The 27,961-nt window shown below is 44.2% G+C and overlaps 1 protein-coding gene across 4 annotated transcripts in view; it reads right to left on the bottom strand.

Annotated features, from left to right (window-relative positions):
- LOC144696711 (protein shisa-like-1) overlaps window positions 1-27,961 on the bottom strand; it is a 179,357-nt gene that overhangs the window by 16,683 nt on the left and 134,713 nt on the right. For all 4 annotated transcript variants that reach the window (XM_078568349.1, XM_078568348.1, XM_078568351.1 and 1 more), the window contains 2 exons: window positions 13,235-13,411; window positions 11,520-11,733 (listed from right to left, as the gene is read on the bottom strand). In XM_078568349.1, the coding sequence (XP_078424475.1) occupies window positions 11,520-11,733; window positions 13,235-13,301 (281 nt within the window). In that variant the 5' untranslated portion in view covers window positions 13,302-13,411. The remainder of the gene's footprint in view (window positions 1-11,519; window positions 11,734-13,234; window positions 13,412-27,961) is intronic.

Genomic DNA, 27,961 nt, shown 5'->3' with positions numbered 1-27,961 from the left:
ACATATCCTCTTCATAGTTCACAACGCTTCCAATTTTCATATCTCCTTCAACTGCACCTTCCAAACGCACAACCTCTACCACCTAGAAGGACAAGGGCAGCAGCTACATGGGAACACCATCACTTGCAAGTTCCCCTCCAAGCCACACATCATCTTGACTTGGAAATATATCGCCGTTCCTTCACTGTCACTGGGTCAAAATCCTGGAACTCCCTCCCCAACACCACTGTGGGTGCACCTATGCCACATGGACTGCAGTGGTTCAAGAAAACAGCTCGCCACCACCTTCTCAAGGGCAGCTAGGGATGGGAAATAAATGCTGGCCTAGCCAGCAATGCCCACATCCTGTGAAAGAATAAAAAAGATTCAGATGCTGAACCCAAGGGAGCTATTGTTGAGAAGGAGACTGCTAAAGGTGTATAAGCAGTTTAGCCAGGTACTGACAGATATGCCACAAACACACTCCACAATAACAGGCATGATGGAATAGTCCAGCACGATTGCTATTGGATTGGAGGGAATTATGAGAATGACTGCCATGGAGAGGTGGCTACCACCATAGAGCTTCAAGGATGGCTCTTAAATGTTTCCATACAGACCATGACCACAGCCATGCAGACTTTGAATGTTAACATGTCTGCCACTTTAAACAGGATGACAGATATTATCTGTGCTCTTACAATGTGTCACTGTTCTCTTCCAAGTTGGTCTGCAGCAGAGTGATGTAGCTCAGATCCAGGAGGTGAAGACAATGGCAAAGGAGGGAAATGGGAACTGCACTCAAAGTGTTTCCACTATGCCCCACGCCCAGTGCCGATGTGCTGCCTCATCCCCGATGGCTATATCTGCCCCTGCACAGGTGCAGGTCGGACAGTCTTTGATGAGGCAGAAGCTCCACCAGCTAGAGGACATTGGCCACCAGCATCTCAGCAGCCAGGGCAGGATCTGATCAGGCTGTCTCTGCCCCTGCTTCAACCACATGGGATGCACTGGGCAAAAGCTGGAGGAAAGAGTAAGGTCAAGACATTGTAATTCGCCAAGAATATATACATAGGTGTTTGTCAAAATGTTATATTGCTACATTTCCTTTTTTCCCTAATGGCACAAAAAAATTATTGTCACCATTTCCACACCTTGTCCATGATCACATCCCAAGTATCAACTTGCTCTTTCGCTAGTTTCATGATGGTTACCAATAGATGATGGAACCATTGAACAGCTGTGCAATGGGTGGAGAGTGGTCTTTAAACAGAAGGCAAAGTAGAAAAACAAATAAAAACAAAAAATGCTGGAAAAACTCAGCAGGTCTGGCAGCATCTGTGGCGAGAGAAACAGAGTTAATGTTTTGAATCCAGTTCTGAAGAAGAGTCATATTGGACTTGAAACATTAACTCTGTTTTTCTCTCTCCACGCATGCAGCCAGACCTGCTGAGTTTTTCTAGCATTTTCTGTTTTATTTCCTATCTCCAGCATCCTGAAGGTTGTAAATAACTTCATCTTTCTCGGAAGCTCCAGAAATGTCTGCATTGACAGTGAGGTGGCAAATAAAATTGCCACGGCAAGCTCAGTATTTGCCTGTTTATACAAGAGACTGTAGAAGAAATGAGGTATCAAACTTACCACAATACTTGCTGTGTACAAAGCTGTGGTAATACCTTACCCTCCTATGTGTCTGTGAGATATGGACTACCTACTCCAAGCATATTAAGTGGTTGGACAGGTTCCACATGAAATGCATTCAGAACATTATGGGCATCAAATGAGAGGACAAAGTGCCCAATACTGAGATACTTCAAAGAGCAGGAAGATCTGGAATTGAAACACTCATCATCAAAGCTCAGCCCAAATGGAATGGACACGTCCTTATGACTGATGATAAAATTCCTAAGGTGGTCATGTATACATAACTTAAACTTGGTCACCGCCTGCGAGGTAGGCTGAGATCAAGGTTCAAGAACTCCTTGAAGATGAACCTCAGAAAATGTGGCATGTTCACTATAGACTGGGAGAAAAATTCACCAGGTTGAACTACCTGGGGAGTGATCTCAAGTAGTGGCTTTGTTTTCATCAAATAGCAATGAATACAGGCAGCTAAGGACAAAAAGCAAGCTGGAAAGACCAGGCAGTCCCAACAAAAGCAAACAAGTCATCCTTGCCCGTACTGTGGAAAGCCATGTGGGTCTGCAATCGGGCTCCACAGCCACATTAGAATGCACAACAGATGATTCTACGCATGCAAGAAACGACCATCTTCGATAATGAAGGGAAACTATTGATAATGACAGATGAGTGGTTGAAGGACTGTTTAGTGCAAAGGGAGGTGGGGCGGTGAGGTTTGATCATGGTGGAGGGAACGGACCGGAGGGTTTTGTTTCTTATTTGTTTACAATAGGTGAACACATTAATGAATGAATATCTCTTGTGGTTTATAATGCTCCTGGCTCCTGTGACGTTGCTGGGAAAGCCACATGTGGGCAGTCAATGGCACCCTGTACCTGTGTAAATCTAGCCAGATACAAATTCCAATTCCCACTCATTCTGGCTACTGTCATCACAAGGAAACTTTATTTAGTTGTCAGCCCTGGTAAAAAAATTATCAGTGGCCTGTCCATGCATTTATACACAACATCTGGGTGATCCTGAATATGTCACTGGTAATGCTCAGGAAGGATCCAAGGGCAAAAAGGTTGAGGGTGGTTATCACTTTTATAACCACCAGTAATGCATGACCAACAGCCTTTCCCAGGAGACTGCAAATGTCTGCCACCACCTGACCCAGCCTGCCAAAATATTGCAGTTTGAGAGGTCACGGAAGCTGACCCTTTGTCTGTAAACAAAAACAAAAATTGCTGGAAAAGCTCAGCAGGTCTGACAGTATCTGTGGAGAGAAAGACAGAGTCAGGCCTGCTGAGTTTTTCCAGCAATTTTTATTTTTGTTTCAGGTTTCCAGCATTCGCAGTATTTTGCTTTTGCCTCTGTCTGTAAATTCTGTCATGGGTGTAGGGCCTCCTGTGAGCTCAGCTCCTCTCCTGTGCATCTCCCTTCTATGCACCTCTCTCCTGTGCATGGGATGATCCCACCACAGCACAGTGTCACTGCCATGGATGGTGATGGTCTTCCTATTCTGATGTGCTGTGAAACACATCCAAGCCCACCCCTCCGCCCCTAATCCTGTCAATTCAAAAGCCTCCAAGGTTGAATAAATCTATATCCATGCAAGCTCTCTTTGCCAAATATTTGCCAGAGACACCAGCTGCAATAAGCTTATCCATGTGGGACAATGACAAGGTTAAATACTGACCTGAGCTGCTGTTCAGACACATGCAGCTCTGTTTCTCTGGTCAATGTCCTGAGCCCTGGGAAACCCATGCAGCTCAAATTAATTTTGCAGCAAAGTTAGAAACAAGTTGCCAAGACCTCACTTACAGCCCTGAAGGATGTTATTTTTTTGTGACAATAAGTACTGGTCCACCTACAATAATTAAATCTCTAAATTCAGCTAATAGATTTCTCCATCATCCGAAGGCATCTGTGTTAAATCTGGGTGTGGGCATGCTGGGAGCAGGCTGCAGTCCCGATCAAAACTTTTTTAAAAATGAACTCTCCCACCCACTCCCAACCCGTTTGTTCTTGAGCGTTAAAAGTCCTGCCAATATTTCACTACAGCCAACGAATAAAGAAATATAGACAGAAATCTGAAGATTGATGACAGTTGGCATCATTTATATACAAATGCTGCAGGAACTTCAGATGAGGGCAGATTAATGATTAAGTGTGGAAATCCAAATGCTGCAGTCCGAGATGAGCTGCTCTGATGTTAGTGTCACTGAAACAGAATCCCGCTGTCTGACTCATTATTCAAGCATAGCAATTGGCATGAAATTGTTTCTTGCATACACAGTAGTTATGAACTAAACTCACCACAGGAAGTTAGAACTGCTCTGAATTGGTCCAAGGAGCCTGATTTGGAGCCTGATTTGGAGCCATTGAAAATCTGTGCACATTTTAATTAAACTGGATTAGCTGTCAGGGATTATTTTAATGATGTGCTAAGCATTAATCACTGCCAATGAACCGCTGAACCAATGAATTATGAACAATGAATGTGGAGTCTCATTCTTTACAGGTTTTAACTGTTGTTGGGACACTTCTAAAATGTGGAATTTAATTTTTTTTTACCATTTCCTTTGTCTCTTTTTTCCCTCTGTCTTTTTATTTCTCTTTCTGTACCCGATTTGGTAATGAATTCATCCAGTCTAATCCTTGTTCAGACCATGTGCTGTTAATTTCACAATCCTTCAGTTTGATTGGTTAAAGAGATATCTCGTTGCTTTCCCTGTTCACTCAGATCCCAGATGCCTGATTTTCCTCACTGCGGGTTGTTAAGCAACTTGCAGCAGAAAATATCATCATGATTAAATGAGCAGGAACAAGTCTAACTAATGGTAGATGTCATTAGGTTCCTTGTACTGCAAATTATGGCTCATTAAATCTTTGAGGGTATGTTTCAGTTTGGAATCAAGGTCACTTGGATTCATGGGATGGCCATTATTTGTTTCAATGTGGTTGCCATATGAAGAATTACAGGGGTTAAAGCCTTTGTATCTTCATTTAATGATTTGCCATATGCCTCATTCTCTTCCTCTCAAGCACTACCCATTGTGTCTTGTGCTCTCAAAGGCGGGAGATGTCAATACTGATAAAAGGAAAACATTTTTAGGTTTTATATCCAATGCCAACATCGAGCACCCTCAGGCTGGATATAGCACAGATTAAATAAAAAGCAATGACCCCACTACATGACCAATGTGCACTATCTCAAGTCTTATGGTGCAGCGCCATCAGTACCATAGAACATTCCAATTCCAACAACAGCGATCTGCAAAGTTGCACTGAGTGAGATGCCCAATTTGTGTAAAATTATGATACCTTTGGTCTATAGGCCAATGGCAAGAAACATAGTTTAGAAACTCATTTCATGTAGGACTATAGTCACTCAGGACAAGGCAATGTTGATCCCACCATATTAGCCCCAATTTTAACTGTCGACTAATTTATGGTGGTGGTGGTGGTGGTGGTGGTGGGGAGGGGCTGGGGGGGTTTAGTGTGAGTACAAAACTCAGCACTGCAACAAGGATACCAGGATAGAAGCTCAGTGCATTTTACCTCCTGCCACCACTGCTGGGCATCTCCTCTCCTATTCTGGGTTCGACGCTTGCAGCATTCCTACAAATTCCTACAGCCATCTGCTGAGTGGGTGGGATCAGCTGCCAGGCTGTCCTGTAGGGTGGAGGGGAGGGGTTGGCAGGGGGTGGTCTCCAGGATTGGGAGGTTGGATTGCAGAAGGGGAGATCTAAGATTTCCTTGTGGAGCCCAGAGGAGCTCCCCGCCCTGCAAGGAAATGAAAAAAATAACATTTTAAATTGACCTTTTTGGGCCTGTTCTGGTCCTGATCCAGTCCTGTGCTGGATTAGCCTGGGTTGCCATCTCCCATTTGTGTTCCTAGTAAAAATTACTGTCAGATTCCGATGACATCATTGAGACACCCTACGCATTTACGAAAAAGAATTCCATTGGTTTTGGGTAATGTCCTTGCCACCAGCTTGAGAGAGCAAGTCAAAATATAACCTGTCAGCTCCCAACTGCGAATAAGCAACTTGGACAATTTTAATTACCTACCTGTCTGGTTTCAGATGAATGGATAGGGTTAAAATTATTGAGTTTAATGAACCCAGGCTGCAGAAAGAACATTATTCTAACCACTATATCGCCAAGTCCAGACAAGAGTCTTCCATTTTAATCACTGTGTTAAGAAAGGATAAACTCCTAAATCATTTGAGGGCTGATTTTTCTCTTCAAGGCAGCTTTATTTTGTAAGTGATAAAACAACAAATGCATTTCCTTGTGGAAAACTGGAATATAATTTGTTTGCCTGACAAGACGTGAGAGTCTGCTTGAGCAATTACAGAACTCAGCAAGCAAGTCTTGCTATAGACAAGAGTCATGGCCAGAATGTATCTGCTCTCTTTCTGCCCATAATTGGTATGTTTTGTATGGAAAGAAGTGTGCATTTTCTTACCCTTGGAGTGTATATTCCAATTAAATAATGAAGCAGCCAAGCTTTTGAGAGTTTACAATAAAGAAGGTTATTTATTCTCACACAATTACCCCAAATTAATGCAATGTCACACACTTGGTCTCTCTCACACACCCACACACACACACACACACACACACACACACACAACAGGGAATTGGATACAGATAAAGATAGTGCGCTTTCATAGATTACAGTTAATTCGGTCACTGCTTTACGATTTCCGGTTTCCCACGTGGCAGGCCTGTGGTTTCTTGAATAGGTTCAATGACTTAGCTTTGAAGTGAGAGCCTTGTAAAGCAAAAGGTTCACAGCAGGTTGTGAAATTTCTTGTAATTGAATATCTAGGAGTTTGATTCCCAGGTGAACTTTGAAACTGGGACAGATTAAGTACTTTGGCTGTTTGATAACCCACAGTTTCAGAGTCTGGTTCACAGGCTGACTGATGGTTCTGATGGATTGGCTGAGTTCTGGGATAATAAGGGCACAGTCCCTGAAACCAGATTTGATCACATGACTGTACTGTGCTACATTGGAAAATAAGTGGTCATTGAGTTTCGATCTTCCCTTTTGTCCAGTGCGAAACTTGGAGGCAGGCAGTCTGGAAACTTCAAAGTGTTCAGGTGTTGGCCCATCCTTAAACAATGAGATGTGTGAATTCTACAGATGGCTGTGAGGTACCTCATTAATGTCCATATTTAATTAGGTATTCACTGGAGACTTGATACTGTCTGTAGTCTAAATGCAAAAAGTCACATGATTTGTGGCAGCTATAGCTTGTTTGTGTCCAATTTCTAAAAGTATTGACTGAAAGTTCATAATATGACATGCCTGTACTGGGCATGACAAAAGGACAATGTTCTTCAGATTGTCCTGTGCCTTTCACCATACAAAACTCCACCACTGTTAACTTCACTGTTGACTGCAAGCAAAAACGTTACAATCTGAGCCTCCAGGAATTGATTCGAGTGCTCAGTAACTGTGGCCACTGAATCTACTTGCAGTCATGTATTATCTTTACCTCATTTCCATGCAGCACCACAAATATAAAATTCTAAGTGTTCAGCAGAATGTTCCAAGCATTCGTCCACTATTATCACCAACAATCCAAGATATTCAACATCAACATCACACAACCAATATATTTCATTAGGACGGGATTGCTCACCTATATAGTGATCTCATGCTGATAGAAAAATGGATGCTTTTTATAACTGGCTCATCTGCTCCTCTTTGCATATTCCTTTAACTTCACTGACTGCAGGTACTTGTACAAACACTACACTTTACTTTTCTGGAACTTTCTATCCATTGCCCTCTGCTTTGCCACCTCCTTCCCTGATTTTCTTCAATGGTTCTTTCTGTTCCCCATTTAGCCTCTGTGTTTCTTCCTTTTCCCTTTACATGATGTCCATTCTTTCCCTTATCCTTTTCATCCATTATTATAGTCCATTTAGGTGTCATCTTGCACATCTTGGGATACAGGGAAAATTCTATAGAAAAACAAGTTGTTTGTGGTGTTGTTGATTTTTAAAAATGTTTTTGTCAGAGAAAACAACTGGCATGTTTGAATGCCCCAAAATGTCATCAGTTTATGCATTCATAAGTCATTATATAGAAGGAAAATTAGAGGGAATTATGTCATTTTTATGGAGCTTTGTAAAATTGTAAAATTTTTGACATTGAACAAATGAATAATGTTCACTTACCCACTAATAGTTTCACATTTTACCCCTCTTTTCCTAATTTCTAGAACCTATGCAGGTTGTCAGTAGATAAAGTACTGTAACTTCATAGATTCAATCAGAAGAGTCCATTCAGCCCAGTGTACCTGTGCTGGCTTTTTGAAAGACCTGTCCAATTAGCTCACCTGCTCTTACCCCAAAGACCTGTAAATTTCTCCTTTTCAAGTATTTATCCAATTCATTTTTAAAATGATGACTGAACCTGCTTCCTTCCATCACCCTTTCAGGTAATGCATTCCAGATCATAACAACTCATTTTGTAATTTCCATTTGTCTTTGCTCCTCTGTTACTAACACCCACTCCAAAAGGACTTGCTATTTTTCCTTATAGTAAGACTTAAAGTTTACTATGCTCCTGGCGGAATATATTCACAGCTCCTCTCAATGTTTAGCACAAGAATTTCAATCTAACTGAGATGTTCACTCATGTCCCTGATCATTTTTTGCTGGAGACTCCTTTCACTGGCAATGGGAAGAGGAAATCTGAGAAAATCCAAATGAGCTCCAAATTAATCTGACTACATGCCCTACCTCTCAGGTGTAAACATCTCGCAAAACAGTTGTGTGTCATCTCCTTGGCCAGAGAATCAAGCATGTGTATCATGTGAGCTCACGTTATCCCCTTTCAGCCTTTTGCAAAGGCTGTGCAGCTTGTCACCTCTTCAATCTTGATGAGCACTTGGTAGGAGTGTAATTGACAATGTCTTTGTGGGGAAGGACGAAAGGTGAACTCAGTCCCACTCTGAACACTTACTCCAGTCACTGAGTGATAATTTCACACCTTCAATATCTGATCCCTGAGCTATGTTGCACTCCCTAGTGGCTAAAAAGCCTCAGAGGGGCAAAAGGTGAGATGAGGAGAAAGGATTTTAAATGTAAAAACTGCTGCTTTTAGGAAAATTAATCATATTCAAAAGATTATAAATTATTATCACCTATAGAGGTCCTTAAACACCACTTAAAGTTCCAAATGAATGAAACTTTTTGTAAGAGAGTACACATCATATTTATCAAATGCACATTTTTGTTAGTAGATCTCAGAAACTCTGAGATTTCTCACCCCATTGGATGCCCCTGCTGCCACCCTCAACCCCCTTCCCCACACCTCCCCCCCCACCCCCCACCACCCCCACACCCGCCACAGCTGCTTGTTGCTGATAACATGCAATAGTACAATCCAGTGTTTATCAGTTTGGTTATATACTTGAGCATCAAATTTGATATAAATTTTCCAAAATGCAGTTCAATCTTGCGCATTCCTCACAGACTTCCACACAGGCCATTGGCTAGGATTCTCTTGGTGACTTGATAATTGATCAGCTTGACCTTCATTTGTCTTTTGAGACTGCTGAGATTTGCTTTTCAGTGGAATCATTTACAAGAGGACTAAAACAGTCCAGAAGCCTTGGCCACGTTCGTTGGATAATTGATGGGCGTATACCTCAAAACCTTCTGTATGGTGAACTGGCCTCTGGGTCACGACCTGCTGGGTATCCATACTGTCGGTACAAGTGACAAACGAAGTTGGCGGACTCCAACACAGAAAACTGGCAGACAGCTGCTGATGGCTGTAACTTCTGGAAACTGACTACTCGGAAGTGCTTTGGAAGAGGCGAGAAGAAATGGAAAGCTCAGGCTGGCTGAGAAGGCGGCCCAGAGACAACAGTGACCAGCAAATAATACACCTTCTCAGTCTACTGTTTTTATCTGCAGTGTAGGCAGAGTGGTGCACCTGAGTCACATCACGCGATGATTAACACAGAGTTGACCACCAAGGTGCAAACAATCATCTGAAAGACTAGAACAGTCCAGTACTGACAGGTTCTCATTGAATTAAGAATAGCCAGTGAGCAACTCCACTGTCAGGCCACATAGAATCGCAAGTCTGATTTTAAAACAAAATCTTTTAAAAAAAAATTTAAATAATAATTTGACGTAAAGACCTAATGGCGCACTTTTTAAATCCAAATAGATAATGAGCCTCTTTATCCAAAATCCTGAAGTGTACTTTTCATTTGTTTGGTAAAACATCACTCTGTTATTTTCATTCAAACTGTTCTGGATCAAATAAACAAAATGGAGAACAATAACCCAGATTCAACACAGGATATTATCAATAGAATGGCCTCTTGGGAGCAGGAGGAGCAACATAAATTAATATGTTTAGGGTGTTAACCTTCGAAAAAATTAATAAAGCAGCCAATAATTGTTCAGTGTTTTTAAAATTAATTAAATTGGAAATAAATTGAAAAAATCTTGATAACCTGACAAATATTTATCTTGCTTAGTCCATTTGGGCATGTAAAAGGATTAATACAATTATTTTAATGTGCACTCATCAAATCAGTAAACTTGATTTATTTCCCAATTTATCAGATGTTGGCCCAATATTCTCTCCTAAAGACTGCAGCTTCTGCTGGAATATGGTTCCACAGTCACTGACAGCTGTTACCCAGCTACCTATTCTTTATATGTGAGATTAGACAGTGTGCGCAGATGTACTATTCAATAGTGGGACATTTATCACAGCTGAGATGGTCTGGACCTAATATAATGTCGTAATTTCAAATAATAAATACCAAATTGTAGATGGGAAAGCTGGCTAATTTTTTGTTGACTTTTCCTGCCCCAACGCTTGCTATTGTTACCACAGTGAGATCAACATAGACCAGGGATCAAATCTCTTGAGTCTTTCTTTTAAGAATGAGACAAACGTTAAATCCAAATTTCTACTGCTTTTGCGGAGAGGGGGTGGGTATTGATAAGCCTACGCCCTTCAATATTGTCCTTCACTCTTTTCCAACCCAAGGTCAACTCAGACCTGTCCATTTAACCTGTGCTTTGCAGCCACCCTGCTGGATTTCCCACAACCTATTCTATGGCTAGGGTTTTTTAGTCGGCGTGTGGGGGCGAGCCCGACACACTGGCATGTAAAATGATGTGCGATGACATTGGGCGTGCGTCCTGATGTCATCGTGCTGTCTCGCGGTGTTTCATTCGGCGGGCGTGCGCTGGAGTTGGCTGTGTGCCTGCTGATAACTCATAGGCCTATTAAGATCATTAACAAATTAATTAATGTCAAGTTAACGCTGCCCGTCCAACCTGACAGTTGGCGGGCAGGCGAAAAGGCCAAGTGGTGTTCATGTTTTTAGGAAACCTCATCCATGAGCAGGATGAGGTTCCCTAAAGCTTTAATGAATTAAATAAAAAGTTTTCCTGAAAAATAAAAACATGTCCCATCTCACATGAGACAGTCACATGAGGGAACATGTTTCATTAAATTTTTATTGATTTTATTTATTATTTTCAAAAGCGCTTCAATCTCTCTGAGGCACAGAGATTGAAGCGCTCTTTCATGCGCATGTGCGGAAGAGCACTGGCCCCGACTCTCTCTCCTCCGTCTGCCTGCACAGGTAGCACTGGGCTACCACTCACGTATTACGCTGGGCGGGCCTTAATTGGCCCGCTGCGTAAAATGGCGGTGCGGAGCTGATCGCGGGCGGCGACCACCCCCGCCTGCTCCCGCTGAGCCCAGCCGATGTGGGAAAAATTCAGGCCTATGTTTCCTACTTCATCTCCTGCACGTAAAAACAAAGTATTGTTATCACTAATAATTCAGGCATTATTTTAATCAGGATCATATGAAATTGGCTGCACTCAGGAACTTCAGTACTTACTTGTGCATGTATCCCTCTGTCTGTCCCGTTATGTTCATCTGCATGACTGCCTGAAATTCCGTCTCATTGCAGCAGTACTTAAAGGTTGTGCTATTATGGTGACAACATAACATGTAACTTTTGCTGTCCGATAGGCGTGGACAGTGGAAACCAAAGTGGTATCGCCCTTTGACATCGGCATAAGGCTCACAAACACGGAAGTGTGCTGAGGTTACTGTTTAAAGAAAGCAAAAGACCGGGTAGAATTAGCTGCATGCTAAGGTGATGCTAAATTCTTTTAATATTTTGTGGCTATCATTTGAATAATTGATCAACTTGCAGCTGTCCTTCCATGACAGTTTCCATTGAAGCTATTAGTTTACCAATTACTGGGACAAGCGAATGAGTTGCTTATTACATGTAGCCTGTGAGGAAATAAAATGAAAGCTAGCTTATTAGCATCTTGCTATCTAACATCTGAGAGACTTAAAAAGCTAACATAAGTATAACGTATTTTAAAACACAACCTTTAAAGTAATGCTTCCTCTAAGATCTTTCTGTGGAAAATTGGTCAAGGAACCCTTAGACATGAAACCTTACTTCACATCAGAACCACAGGGCCTACTTGTCCTCACCTACTCACCTACTAACCTACATATTTATCCCTTCACTTTCTGTCATCTCCAGTACCTACAACATAATCAGACCACCTCCACTTTCCAGAGACTGTTCCCTTAATGATATGCTTGTTCTTTCTTCCATCAATCACCCCAACCACCAGCTGTCCTTCCCTGTAATTTTCCACGGACATTAATAGGTGTAACACCTGTTCTTTCTTGCACAATTGCCTAGGATCCCAAGCTCCTCCTCAAGGTGAGAAAATTATTTCAATGTACTTCCTCAGATCAGATATACTTGCTGTTTCATGGTGCTGGCTCCACAAAAACTAAATAGTTTGAGCAATGTTCCTAACTGTTATTTGATGAGATGGTCCATTGTTAAAATAAAAGACCTGAGTGGGGGCAATTTTCAGCAGTGTGTTCAGGCCCTAGCAATCCTCCAAGGTGGCCAAGATGGGGTCTTGAGCTTGAAAGGCCAATTAGCCTGTTAAGACTCAACCTTAGTTGAAACCTACACTAGGAATTACCTCCTGTAGATTTGTTTAGGGCCTGATTTCTATTTAAAATGCTTGCAAGCACTCATTAAAGAGATACTATGGCATTTTGGTCAAGGAGGATGTGATGGCATCTTTCCCCTCTGCTTGTATATGGTATCTGTCTTCCTCTGCACCTCCACCAGGACCTCCAGTGTCCTTGGTGACAGACCCTTCCTCACTGTGGAGCAATGGATTGTCCTCCACCTCTCCTGAAATGCAGGTGCTTCACCCTGGGGGATAATGCACGTGGGGTGCAAGGCTTTCTAAGCTGGGGCACTTAGCACTAACCTGTTAATGCCCATTTTTATAAGTACATCCTCAAAGTGCTGCAGTTCTGAAATAAATTAAAAAGTTAAATATTACTGCCCCTCCACCCCTTTTATTCCCAAACATTAAAATTTTGATTAACCCTTTCGTGGATGGTTATGGAAATTCTAACATTTTGAGGATATTATAATTTATACAACTATGTTGAAGCTCTCTCCTCTCTGTCTCTTTTGCACCTGTCCTTCCATTAGGAGATTCATTTTATCCTTTAAAAAAATCACCACATGTTCATGAATCGCATTAAGCTTCCTACCTGCTGTTGTAAGCAACAGAAAGGCGACTGTTGCCACGGTGATGGACTGTGGGCAAAAGCTGATCATTTTTCAATTTGCTTTCACGTGACTGTGGCTAGAGAGTTATCTCCTTAACAGAATCTGTCAACATGGCCAATCATCACTCCTGTTGCTGTTCAGAGCATCGACAAGGGACACTACAAAGAGAGAACTTTCATTTTAAGATCCATTGATAATACCATAATTGCACATTTAAACTGAAAACAAGAGTGTTTACCTGAAGAAATAAAAACAGAAAATATTGGAAACTCTCAGCAGGTCAAGCAGCAGCTGCAGAGAGGAACTGCCTGCTGGAGTCTCTGATTATCTTAACTCATTGGCGTCAGTGCTACATGCAAGGATCTGCTTATGAGCGCATTGCAAACTGATTAGCTGCATTGGGAAAGGCCAATCTGTTTAGCTATTTCAAATCAGTATTAAAATATCTAGGGGATCTATTACCAATCAGTCCCAAGCAGAAACAACTTTTTCAGTGAATATTGAATTGCATACAGATCAATGGAGTACCACATTATTAACTTAGAACCTTCCTACTCTTGAGAATGGCTCAGATTGGGAACTGAGGTCATTAAATGCTGCAGTGTTTCGAAAGTCTGATCTTGGTGTTAGCCATGGCTCTGCAGTGGCACTTTTGCCCTTTAATCAGAAGGTAGGGGTTCAGAGACTAAACATAAGCCAGAATTTTTAGCTCGGCGGGTGGGTGTGTGCCCGACCCGACCGAGCGTGAAATGACGTGCGATGACATCAGTCGAGCATGCTGACGTCAACGCACAGTCGCGCGATAGTTCGGTTGGCGCACACGCACCACAGCCAGCAGCGCACCCACCGACAATTAAAAGGCCTATAAAGGCCATTAAGTTCTCAATTGAGTTTAATTTTTTTTCACTGCCCGTTCAACCTAACAGGCGAAAAGGCCAAGCGGCCTTTGCATTTTTTTGGAAACTTCATCCACGAGCAGGATGAGGTTTCCAAAAGCAAATAAAAATAAAATAGAAACTTTATTTTTTAATTAAAAACATGCCCCTGCTCATGTGACAGAGTCACATGAGGGGACATGTTTTATTAAATTTTTCTGATGTTCATTAATTGTTTCAATGTATTCTTCATCTCCCTGAGACAGCTCCGTGCCTCAGGGAGATTATTCTGCGCTCTCTCGCGCGCATGTGTGAAGTTCGCACTAGGCCTGCTCGCCCTCTTCCCCCTGCCCACACAGGCAGCGGTCAGCGCAGCCGCTCACGTATCACGCTGGGTTGGCCTTAATTGGCTCACCCACGTAAAATCGCCAAGGGCAAAATTCTGCCCATAAAATTTAGGCTGACACTTCACTGCAATACTGAGAGAACGCTGCACTATTGGAGGTGCTGTCTTTCAGTCTGCTGTCCTCCCTCTCAAAGATTCCAGAGCACTACTTTGAAGAAGAACAGGGAAATCTTGACCAATATTTATCCTTTAGCATCACTGAAACGAATTATCTGGTCATTATCTCAGTGTTGTTTGTGGGGCCTGGCTGTGCGCAAAGTTACTGTCACATTTCCTACATTACTACACTGGCTATACTTCAAAATTAATTAATTGGCAGCAAAGTGCTTCAGGATGTCCTGAGGTCATAAAAAAATCATGCTATTGACAAAACTTACATCATCTTAGATGATGCCCTTTTTGGGTATGTGAATAAAATTGTTGCTCTTACTGCACTGTAATTAAGAGTTTTAGGTTTAAACCCTGCAGCAGTTTTTATCCAGTGACTACCAATTTGTTCCTGATGGATAAACACCATTTCCATCTATCAAAAAAATACGCTTTAAAACTCACTGGACAGAATTTAATGCCCTTCCCCGGGGTGAATTTGGGGGTGGGAAGGCATTTAATTGGGATAGAAGGTCAGGACCCTGCAGCCTACCCACCTCTTCCCTGGTTAAGTTCGGGGAGGGAAGGCTCGTGGATGGCCTTCCTGCCTCACCACCAATTGAGGCCATTATTGGGCAATTAAAGCCCAGTTAAGGGCCTCATCTTACAGTTGCTGGTGTTTAACCAGCAGCAGATTGTGCAGTCACCACATGGGGAGGCCAAAAAGCAAAACCCTGTCGCTTTAGCTTGTTGGTTCCCTGGAATGGGTGGAGTGGGGGGTTCGGGGGTCCTTGTTGTCAGGCACTCAATGCCCGACCAAGAGACCCAGCATCGGGAAAGGGTTACAGCTGTGAGCTACCCCCCTGCTTTTTCTTCTGACGCCGTTTCCCACCCCCACCAACCCCCTTGTCAGTAACCCCCATCGCGTGACCCCCAGCCCACCCTCACTGATCCTGGGCCTCTAGTGGGTGCATTGCCAGCAGCTACCACCTCTCCCCCATGATAGCATTTAGAAGCTGCCGGCCTCTGATTGGCCTTGGAGCAGCTCTTGGGGTGGGGAGTCGGATTTCCACCACCTTGATCTTGGGGAAGGCCTGCCACTTAAGTGCTTGACACACACTTAATACACGGGCCTTCACCAAAGGAGGTGACACAGGACTCTCACCGATTCTCCAGCCAGCGGGCGAGAGCCCCTGTTGCCTGGATTAAATTCCGCCCATTGGCTCATTTGGCACACCATCAGAGCGAGGAAAATTTGACACTAACTCCAAGATTTTTAATGAATAGCAGTTTGTGGATAAATGAGTTCTGCCAGTTCTTACAGTAACTTAATCAGAGAGCAAGCATTGCTAACAACACTAATAATTCCCACTAGTGTTGCTATGCTCCTCTCTGTGTAGGCCCTTGACAACACCAGTGTTGCAGTCAGCCCATCAGGCAAAAGAAAGGAACCAATTTAGGCTATTTGAAACTTTTAGGACTGGGCACACACTCAGCTGAAGAACAAGGTGCCATTGCTAATAATTGACTGTATGATCAATGTAATGCATTGATGGGTTTTTACTGAAGCTTCATTATAAAAGCAATCCACTCACCTTTCTGAGGGAGGAGTCTGACACCAATCTTTGTTTTCCTAGGTGGGGGAGGGGGGGTAGTGGGGGGGTTGTGGTGGGTGGGAGCAGTGCGGTAACCTACATATGTAATGTTCTTGTATCCCCGGTGCTGTCAATATTGCATACGCCACACTGCTTTAAGTCAAACTGTGCTCTTGGCACCTGCACATCAGCGAGAAAGAAGCAAATTACATTTTTTTAAAAACATAGGGTAGAAATTTTAGGTTGGCGTGCTCAAGCGTAAAATAGTGCGTGATGATGTGGGGCGAGCGTCCTGAAGTCATCCCGCGCTCATGCCATATTTCAGTCGGCGGGCACGCACAAAAATTGGAAGCACGCCCACCGACAATTAAGAGGGCAATTAAACCCATTAAAGTTCAAATTATCCCCAATTTTTTGTAATCCGTCCAACCTTACGATTGGCGGATGGGAGAATCTGCCAGATGGACTTTGCATTTTTGATGAGACCTCACCCAAGGGCGGGATGAGGTTTCCGTAATAGATATAAAAAAAACGCATGGACAGAATTTTCATCATCAGGTGACTGATTCTGATGCGTTGACATTTATTTCCGGATTTTAAAATCTTTATTAATTGCTTTTAAATTCTTCAGCTCCCTGAGGCAGCTCTCTGCCTTCAGGGAACTTTCATTCCGCGCTCCCCCACGCCTGCGCTTACATCAGCGCCCGCCCTCCTCCCACCCCCACCCCAGCAGCGCTGAGCATTTCAGCGCGCACTTCACGCTGGCTGGCCGTTAATTGGCCAGCATGAAATCGCGGCTGAGGGCAGATCGCCGACAGCGGTCTGATCCCTGGCCGCTCCCAGACCCGCCGATCGCACCCGCATGCTGACCTAGAAACCCTTCTCATAGACTATAATTAGTGTATGGTCTCTACAATAGAAAGTAGCTGGCAGTTAGGTTTACACCTTTAGTTCAATCCTTGGGGTACTGCAGGCATTCATAAACTGATCAAGATTTTTCTCTTCGGTCTTTATTGTCAATGGAGCAATCTGAATTACAGCTGCAAAAGCGTCTGCCATCTGCCTATTGGAATGTATCACACTTCTGGTAACCAGGCATAACGACAAGTCACTCACGTGTGAGTACGGGAGCCATTCATGTAAGTGAGGCAGTGACAGTAATGTGCAGTCACTGGTTTGGTAAAATGGTCAATTTATTTCATACCTACTGGGCAGAACTTTAAGCCGGCGGGATTTTATGGTCCTGCTGAAGTCAATGGCCTTTTGAACAGTTTGCTGTATTTTATGGCCCCGTCTCAACGGGGGTGTAAAATTCCGCTGATTGCTTTGAATTTTAGTGCATTCTGCAATTTTCTTTGTATCCCAGGCAGTATGAGAGTGTGATTGGTATTCACAACTTTAGCCAAATGTTAAGTTATCAACAAACTCTGAGGGTAGGCTAGATGCTTCCCAATTGGAAGAGATTAGAACCATATTATATTTATTTACACTCCATCCAAGATACCAATTTTCTGTGGTAGTTTCCCTTCTATTATTAAACATTTAAGGCTCAATATGATAAAAGTCATAGAGAAGTCCAGATAAATCAAGAATTAATGGTTCAGTGACTTAGGTTTAGTGTTAGAGAAGTCCAAAGTTTATCAGAGGAAAGGAAGACTAAGGAAGACAAAGGGTTCCATAGGTTCGATGTTCTTGGAACAACTGAGTTACAGAGCAAAAGTCTACATAATGAGTCTTGAATTCTACACAGTGGGGTTGAAGGGAAGAGGGAGAGCATGTGACAGTGTCTTTGAATTTAACTAGGAGTGAGAGAACAAAGTTCAGTGAAGCAGTGATGATAGGAGTAGAAATAATAAAAGACAAGAGAGATTGCAATGAAGAGAGACTATAATTCTTTTAAAAATTCACTCACAGGATGTGAATATCACTGGCTAGGCCAGCATTTATTGCCCATCCCTAATTGCCCTTGAGAAGGTGGTGGTGAGCTGCCTTCTTGAACCACTGCAGCCCATCTAATGTACGTACACCCACAGTCCTGTTGGGAAGGGTTTTTCAGGTTTTGACCCATTGGCAATGAAGGAACAGCGATATCGTTCCAAGCCAGGATGGTGTGTGGTTTGGAGGGGAACTTGCAGGTGGTGGTGTTCCCATGCATCAGCTGCCCTTATCCTTCCAGGTGGTAGAGTTCACGGGTTTGGAAGATGTTGTCTAACGAGGCTTGGCGAGTTGGCACAGTGCATTTTGAAGATGGTACACACTGCTGTCACTGAGCATCGGCAGTGGAAGGAATGAGCATTTAATGGTGGATGGGGTGCTGATCAAGCTGGCTGCTTTGTCCTGGATGGTGTCAAGCTTCTTGAATGCTGTTGGAGTTGCATTCATCCAGGCAAGAGGAGAGTATTCCATCACACTCCTGATTTAAGCCTTGTAGATGATGGACAGGTTTTGAGGAGTCAGGAGGTGAGTTACTCTCTGCAGAATTCCCAGCCTCTGACCTGCTCTTGTAGCCATAGTATTTATGTGGCAGATTCAGTTTAGTTTCTGATTGATGGTGACCTCCAGGATATTGATAGTGGGTGATTCAACAATGGTAATGCCATTGAATGTCAAGGGAGGATATTTGGATTCACTCCTATTGGAGATGATCATTGCCAGATTCTTGTGTGGCGTGAATGTTATCTACCACTTATTAGCCCAAGCCTGAAGGTTGTCCAGGTCTTGCACTTCAGCACTTCTGGCTGAAAATAGTTGCAATATTTCAGTCTTGTCTTTTGCACTGGTGTGCTGGGCTCCCCAATCATTGAGGATGGGGGTGTTTATGGAGCCTCCTCCTCCTGTTAGTTATTTAATTATTTACCACCATTCATGACTGGGCATGGCAGGACTGCAGAGCTTAACTCAGATCATTTTTTTATTGTATTACTTTGTTTATCATATGCAGTTTCTGCTGCTTAGCATGCTCATATACCTGTGTTGTATCTTCACCAGTTTGGCACCTTGTTTAGGTATCCTTTTGCTGCTCCTGCCAACCTCTTTTGCATTGAGAAGAGTGCTCATTAATCAGCAAATGCTCATCAATGGTGAGAAGAGTAACTCATCAATCAGCAAGCTGTTTCATAATTGTATGCTAACTTCTCTAGTGCAGCCTAGAGGTAAGCAAACATTCAATTCCTTAACAAAAAAGTTCTGCTGGTTTCCCATTGCATTCCATTCTGGCTTCCTTGCCCTTCTGAATATGATCATGCAAATGCCAGAGCAAATTCAAGAGAGGGACCCAAAGCCCAAATTTATTGAGTTTAGCATTGTTGACAGGAAATCATTTCTGGCAGATGCTGTATGACAAAAAAGATAAGCATTTGGTTCCAGAGGCCATTGAACCCTGACTAGGTTCAACAGGAAGTGAGCCTGAAAATTGCCTGGTGGAGATTGGCAGAAACACTGAATACGTGATGAGATTCTCAACAGCATGATTATGTGTTAATTCTATTTATAATGTAATGACGTTATTATTAACGTAAACAACCCTACAAAACTTTCTGCTGAAGTAATCTCTGTGGATTCTATTGTTTATTTCAATGAAGCATTGGCTCCCACTCAATGGTGGAATGGACTGTAGTGGTTCAAGAAGGCAGCTCACCACCACCTTCTCAAGGGCAATTAGGGATGGGCAATAAATGCTGGCTTAGCCAGCAACGCCCACATCCCATGAATGAATAAAAAAAAGGTCAAACAGCCTAGTGGTGGAATTTAATGTAAGTGACAGGGGTCTCATCTGCCAGCTGGAAAGCCAGTGGGAGCCCTGTGCCTCCTCTTTTCAGGGAGGCCCATACGTTAAGTGCCAAGCACTTAACTGAGCAGCAGCAGGCCTTCCCTAGGAGCAAGCACCTAAGGGATGGAATTCCTGTCTGCCGAAAGCTACTGGTTAATCAGAGGCCAGCAGCTATTTATTGCTTGGAAGCACCACTACAGGAGGCAGTCGTTGCCGCTGGAAATGCATCCACCAGAAGCCCAGGATCACTGAAGACCCGGACCACAGGTAAGTGGTGGCGGGAGGGGGATGATGGGGTGTGGGGTCGCAGGAGAGGGGCGTGAGGGGGGTCAGCAGGAAAGGCAGGTGGAAGGCCCTCAGCAGGGCCCCCCTTCCTTATGCTGGATCCCTTGGTCAGGCGCTGAGTGCCTGACAAAAAGGCCCCAACCGTACCCCTGGAAGCCTGTAAGTATCATGATGGGGTTTGCTTTTTGGGCTTCACGCATGATGCTTATCCCCCCCCCACCCCCCCACAACTGGGTGAATACTAGCGGTGGTCAGACGAGGTCCTTAAGTGAGCATTCATTACTGTGCAGAAGCCATCCCGTGACAGACTTCATCGGGGCAGAGGCGGGAAGGCAACAGGGTCCCCATCCTGCCACCAATTAAATACCCTACCTGTCGCCAAGCTTGCCACAGGTCAGGGCATTAAATTCCGCCCTAGCTTGCAGTTTGCTGCTTTTTTGCCATTTACATATCAGGTGCATTTCAAAATGTGAGGAGAGTAAATCTTTGGAATTGGAACACTTTTCCAAATTTGTCATCCAATGTTAGGTGTAGGGTGGAATAACTGAAGCATAAAGCCCTCACTTTTGAACCCAACTGCCTTTCACTCACCTGCGGAAGGGCACGCCTCAAGCACCAGTGGTATGACCAGGAACTGGGTTGAGTCTGCAAAATTCACTTGATCTAATGAGCTCCTTACATGGGAAGAGGTAGGAGAGACATCCTTTCAGCTGGATTTCAGTAAGAGTCCCAGAGGTGAAAAGATAGTGTTGAAGTGTTAGCCCACCCAGCCTATGGGGTTGGATGGGGTTATCAATTTTTGCGTTCATTAATGTGATCATACTGTTGGAAAAAAGAAAGCTTAACCATTTCACATCCATGGCGTTAGTATCAAGTGTTTCCGGATGACTCACCAAATTCTCTATAATCTGGTGTAGATTGTTAATTTAGTGAAATATTCAGTAACAAAAAACAATGGCGATGTCTCAGAATGATGGAAAAGAGGGAACTAGATTTGATATTTTTTTCTCTATATTTCATTTTCAGAAATATCACCTTGTGCCTGACATCCTCTAAAAATATCATAATTCAAATTCAGATTCATCTGCAAAATTTGTCAAGATTTTATTGAAAATCAGCATTGTGCTTACTCGGTACAATAGGTAACACCACCTTGTAGATTGAGTACTGTTATGGACTTTTAATGGTTGGTTTTTTCTAAAGGCGATGATTATGCAGAGAAATACTTCCGCTATAAAGTATGTTCTGCATGTATTTGGGGAGGAAGGGAATCTACCTTCCTGTCACAAACATCTTGGTTTATGTTGGGGTCCATTTCCATTGATGTCAGCCCTTTTGCACATGTCTCAAGCTGTCAGTCTTTGTGTTGACATGGACAATGAATCTATGTAAATCCCATGTAGCCGACTCAGAAGTTATCTGCTGCAGGCTAACTACATTGACTCAGAATCCTGGAAAGGAAGCATCAATAATGCCCTGTCAGTACTGACCATTCATATTCTCCAGATTAGTTCTATTGCATACTGTCATAGAATGTTCCAGCACAGAAACTGACTGTTCGACCCAGACATTACAGTTAGGAACTAGTGCATTTCTAGCCAAAAGTGGTAAGTGAACTGTTATTTTCCATTGTTATTTCCATGCTTTGCAGCTTTGACCTTATGCAGGGAGATTGATGCACAAGGCAATGCTGGAATATTGTACAACATCTTGCCAGCCTTTGACAGGCACCGCGCATTTACAAGTTACTGCCATATGGCTCCAACCAAAGTTATTTTCATAGCTACCTTGACTTCTTTCTGATGACTCTGTAAATACACACTTATGAGTTCATCATCTGGATCTTTTTCTAGTAACCCTTAATTCTACAAAGCTCTATCCTTTCTCCCACGCTGCTTCTTTTTCATATCAATGACTTCTTCCACTCAAAAGCCAACACTGCTGTTTTGGTGATGATTCCACTCTAAGGGCGGAATCGACCCAGGTTTGCACTAAGTGCGGTAGTGGGCATGAGAAAAGCCGTTTTATCCGCCAGCTGCAATGGCAGCTTTTTGCACCATATAGTCTCCTTCTTGTCTATTTAACTGTACATCCAAGGGAAACATGCCGGATTGCTGGTAGGCGGCCTCCAATTGACCCACCACATCTTTACCTTGCAGCCTCCTCATGCTGCTAAAATGTAGCCACGTGCACTCTTCTCATTGCGAGCATCCCAGGATGCTTTGGTCAAACCATGGCCCCAAAAGCCAGGAAGATTGCAGTCCCACAATTCAGTGACACACCCCTGGGACACCTTGATGCCGTGGAGGCCTGACGTGATGTCCTCTATCCTCGCTCTGGCTGCAGGAGGCCCATCAGTCTACCCACTCTGGCTTGGGAGGCAGTGGTAGAGGTGGTCAGCGCCAACATTGCATACAAGAGATCGGCCATCCAGTGCAGAAAATGGATAAATGATCTCATCCATGTCACCAGGATAAGGCAACCATCTCATCACTCTAAAATCACACACTCACAAAGCCATCGCACATTTTCTGGCATCTCACTCACTGCCAGCTCAAGGGACATCACCACTCACTCTCTCACACACACCCTCACATCTCCATCTGGCCTCATCTCCTCTGGAGGTAGCCTCCTCATCTCGTCCATGGCTCCACCTAGCACACACACACGTCTGGCATCCTTCTCATCCTGGCATGCGCCTTGCTCACATTCTCTCCATCTGTCCCAGAGCAGGAATGGAATGCCGGACATCAAATCCTCACTCCATTGGAGAGTCGAGCCTTGGAGCTGGCCGGACAGGGCATCGACTGTTCCTGTGGCGAGGGTAAGGTCGGTGGTGAACACCCATGTGAGGATCCTGCACCGTATCATCCCTCTCTCAACGCTCCTCTGACTTCACAGTTCTGTGTGTAACACTAATAATCTCCACTACTCTCCCAGGCACATCTGACATGTCACCCCCAGGCAACCTTGACCCTGACTTCAACATCGAGAGCACCTCAGATGAGGGCAGCACCACTGAAGACCTGTCATTGCGTTCACCCACACCCTCCACCAGCGCAGCGACAGACACCTTGGTGGGACTTTGATGTAGAGTAGCCTCAGGATCACAATCTGGTGAGCACACAACAGAAGCAGTTCCACAGCAGGCAGAGACAGGGACATCCTTGGTCACTGGCACTCGGAGGACTGCTGGAGGCAAGGAATCTGCTGAGTCCGAGTGAAATGATGAGCCTCTGGACTCGGTCCTCAATCAGTTGCTGGAGCTGCAAATGCAATCATGGGAACATCAGGAAGGGATGTCTGGTGCACTCCTCAGATTGCAAGGGTCGCTGGAGGAGTCTGTCCACCTTCAGTCCGAGGTGATAGTGCCGGCATGCCAACACATCAAGGTCAACACTGGCAGGATGGGGCTGCCATGGAGACCTTGGTCCAGGACATTGGTCCTGCACTGCTGCACGGGCTGAACTGCATCGCTGACACCATAGTTGGCCTCCAGCAGTTTCAACGCAAGAGGGTTAGGGACAGCTTGATCTCACTCCATTCCCCTTCTCCTCATGGAGTTAGCCAGGGGCTGTTGGACACCCATAGGGAGGAGGATCAGCAGGTGCATACTCCCAGGCCATCCACCCAGGTGACTCCAGGAGTGTCCAGCCCACACAAATTCACTCTTCCTGTGACCCCTGCAGCTCCAGATCAACAGACCGAGGAGGGTACAGCTGGCCCACAGCAGGACACTCAAAGCAGGCTGGGGCCCTCCAGGTCTTGGCCCTCCAGGCCAAGGTCATCACAGACAGGGCATAGCAGTCAGCAGGCTGCCTCCACCTCCACTGTGGATGTCGGGGGAGCACCAAGATGTAGCGGCAGGGTTAGGAAGGTTAGGAAGATGTAGTTGCTTAGCCTGGTGTTAATCACTTGAACGTAATGCTCACTATTGTAAATAAACTCCCCAGAATGTCTCTTTGCCTTTGGCCCCTTGTTATGATGAACAATGTTCCTGTCACTCAGATGTGAACCCTTGGTTCCTGCACAAGATAAAGGCAGGTGTCTCAGTGCAGAGCCTCTTCCCTGTGCAGTGTGTAACCTTTAGACCAAAGTGATGGTCCGGCTTCACACTCACTGGACACATTAGTGATGCCTGCACCTTGATAGTGCCTGTCATTGCTGCCAGAATGTCGTGGGCAGGGAGAGCTCAATCATTCTTTCTGTGTGTACTCAGCACATTTAAGGTGGGGCTGGTCCCCACCTCTTCAGCATCTGTGTCTGGTGACACTGTGCTTCTAAACGGGGCAGGCACTGAAGGCTGACAAAGGATCAGGTGCATCTAAAGTTTCACTTTCAGACTTTTCAATAGGATGGAGAAAAATCTTCCATCTGTCAATGCTTTAATGACACATGAAGGAAATTTCTTCAGAACTGTTCTTACCCATTGTCATACCTTCGCTGGAAGTGCACAGAAACTCTGGGCTGGATTTAATGGTGGTGATATGGGTGTTGCCCACCAGCTGGAGAGTCTCGGGAGCCCCTTGTCACCTATTTTAGGGCAGGCCCGTAGGACAGCACTGGGTCTTCCCCTGGATCAAGGACCCTGGGGACAGAAGTGTTGCTTGCTGAGAGGCTGCAGCCAATCAGAGGCTGGCTCTACTGAGTAGGGAGGCATCTACTGAGTAGGGAGGCAGCGACTGCTGCTGGTACTTCTCCCACCTGAGGTCTAGGATTGTCACTGGATCTCAGGCCGCAGTTGAGCGATAGCAGAAGGGCTGGGCAGGATGGGGATTTTAAGTCTTGGGTAAATGAGTTCATTGGCCAACTGAACTCTAACTGCATGCCTTCCTATGTTCTCATCAATTGCTGCTTGCAATCAATAATGGGGAGAGACTGATGTAAGTTAAACATTGATGGTTTATTGAGACATAGGGCAGAGTGCCAGGTCATACATGCTCACTCAGGAACCTCCAGAACTAGACTTACAGTTCCCAGCTGCACGTGCTGTACAGTGATTTGCCAGTTCTGTCACATGATCAGTACACTTACATTGTCTTAAAGGGACAGGGTACCTCACTTTATCATATCCCTCCCCCTTTACTTAAAAGTACAGCTAACAAGCTTAAAACACATTAATTATTTACACAATAACTATTTACAGGTTAAGTCTCTCAGGAGGCCTTCTTTGATGGGTTGAACGTTGTAGCCCAACAACCTCGGCTGGTGCTTCCAAGATCTCCTTTTCAGGGGCACTCACCCACTTTGTCCCTCAGTGGATGATTTCACTATCTTCCGGGTATAGCCACATTCACTCCTGCTGCCCCTCCCCTCCAAGATGAAACAGATAAAGGGCAACAAGCACAAAGCAATGAGCTACATGATGTGTGAGGAGAAAGAGGAAAAGGAGAAAAAAAATCTTTTTGTTTTTCCTTCCGAGGATTGTCAATAATTTCTCTTTTTCTCCTTGTGTGTCATTTTCTTGGTAGCACTGATCTGTTTCTCTATCTTCTCTTTAATTTCGTTGTTGGCTGGACTGGACTTGGGTGTGAGCTGAACGTGAATGTGCTCTTCTGAGAATTCAGGGTTTTTAGCTTTAAAACTTCAGAGCCTTTACGCAGCTGCTGCTTCAGATCTTCCAATTCTTTCCTGTTCTCATTAATAGTTTTCTGGAGAATCGCATATCATTGCCCCTTCTCAGCTAATTCATTCCTTAGCTTGGCCAGAGACAGGCTTAACTCCTCCTTTTCTTCTTCATATCTTTCTCGTGGCACAAATTAGGAGCTGATTGAATTTTGTAGCGCACAAAAGTCCTTTAATAGATTTTCAATTTCCTTTTGAGGGATGCTGAGTTCAGTTTGAACTCTGTCTCGGTGTAAGACACTACGGGCTTCTCCCGTTGGGTCTTTGCGTACTCATTTTTTCTTGCTGCAACACATCTGGTTTTGAATTGGGAACTTAGCGAGCCCTCAAGATTTATCCCTCCCAGCAAGTTCCCTCGCGAAGACAAATAGGGGTAATTTTGTGGACTGTTCCTCATACTGCACCTTGACTTGACATACCCCTTTCACGTTTATTTCCTCGCCCATGTATGTCCTCAGCTTTGTGTCCGAAACTTCTAACTTCAAAGGATGGGTTTCTTTACTCAGATATCTAAATGTATGCTCTATATGACGGACATCGATTTTCCCGTATCAAGTTCCATCTTAATGGGCTGTCCGTTAATGGTAATGACTACTTGGATTGGCTCAGTTCTACCCGCTTTGAGGTTATATAACAAAGGGATGTCTGATTCAATTTCTTCTGGCTCTTTCATGAGGCATATTTCACAATTTTTCCTTCTGCATTTGTAGTGTTGTCTTAGCCTTTCTCTGCAGTGCCGCCTTATGTGGCCATAGCGGTGGCAGGAAAAGCACTCGACTTGTTTGAGTTGTCGTTCGCTCACTGGAGGCCTGGATGTATTTCTCTCATTCATTTTGTGGGTTTTCACTGCAGTACCGTTGTTTTTCAATGGGCTGGAGCTAGACAGCATTTCCCACCTTTCTGTGGAGTCTGAGGTTTTCGCGCCTTTTGTTGCCAGATTGTCCCTGTTGACCAGATGGACCGTGCCATTTTGTGTCTCTTTTATAACTTGGGAATTTCTAACAGCACTCTCCATCGCGGAAGCTAATTCTAATGCCCTACTGAAGTTTAGACTAGGTTCAGCTGGCAAACGCCTTTGGATGGTATCATCTCCAATCCCGCACAGCAGCTGGTCTCTCAACGTATCATTAATGGATGTTCCGAATTTGCAATGCTCAGTAAATGCCTTTAAAAATGGCCACATAGTCAGCTATTGTCCCCTCTGGTAGCCTGTTCCTTGAATTGAACTTGAAGCACTGCACAGTAACTGAGCGCTTTGGTCTCAGGTGGCTCTGTACTATTTTTATTAACTTGTCGAAAGTACTATTTTTATTAACTTGTCGAAAGTCTTTGAGTCTGGGGCGCTAGGGGACGTAAGGCTGCGGATTAGCCCGTACATTTTGCTCCTGCATGAGGACAAAAGAATCGCCCTCTTCTTCTGCTGCCCCACGATGACGTTAGTGGTAAAAAAGAATGATAGGCGTTCGACATACTGAGACCCTTCATCTGAAATGGGGCCAAATAGATTGACATGCCCGCACTGCGGCATCATGAACGACCGCAAGGAGACTGCACTTCCGATAGACTTTCCAGGTAAAGACAAATTTGGGTGTTTGACTTACCGTGGAGTTTCCCTCTCCCTGGGGTCTCGTATAATTTTCTGTCCATAGCCATTTTTCATACATTTACCCTTTTAAATGTATTGCCACTTTATAAGCAGTCACTGTTTTTTTCACTGTTTCTGCAGCTGTCGGCTTTTCTCTGCTGGGTTTCGCGCTCTTTTTGAGTTTTGGTGGGATCCCCTGATCACAATTCTGCAGCGTTTTTAAAAAATTTCAAACTGCAGCACTACTTTCTGCTCCGATTGCTGGCTTTTGCCTATTTTACAAGTAAGTACAGATGCTCTTCGCAATGTTTTGCTCACCCGTCTTGAAATTTATTTTCTTTTGTTCTTTATCCCTCCTCACCACTTTTATGCCTTGGGTAAATGAATTTATTGGCCAACTGAGCTCTAACTGCATGCCTTCCTATGTTCTCATGAATTGCTGCTTGCAATCAATAACAGGGTGAGACTGATGTAAGAATAA

Source organism: Cetorhinus maximus, chromosome 22 (genome assembly GCF_964194155.1).
Source record: "Cetorhinus maximus chromosome 22, sCetMax3.hap1.1, whole genome shotgun sequence".
Classification (NCBI taxonomy): Eukaryota; Metazoa; Chordata; class Chondrichthyes; order Lamniformes; family Cetorhinidae; genus Cetorhinus; species Cetorhinus maximus.
This window is presented reverse-complemented; position numbering and strand designations above follow the sequence as displayed.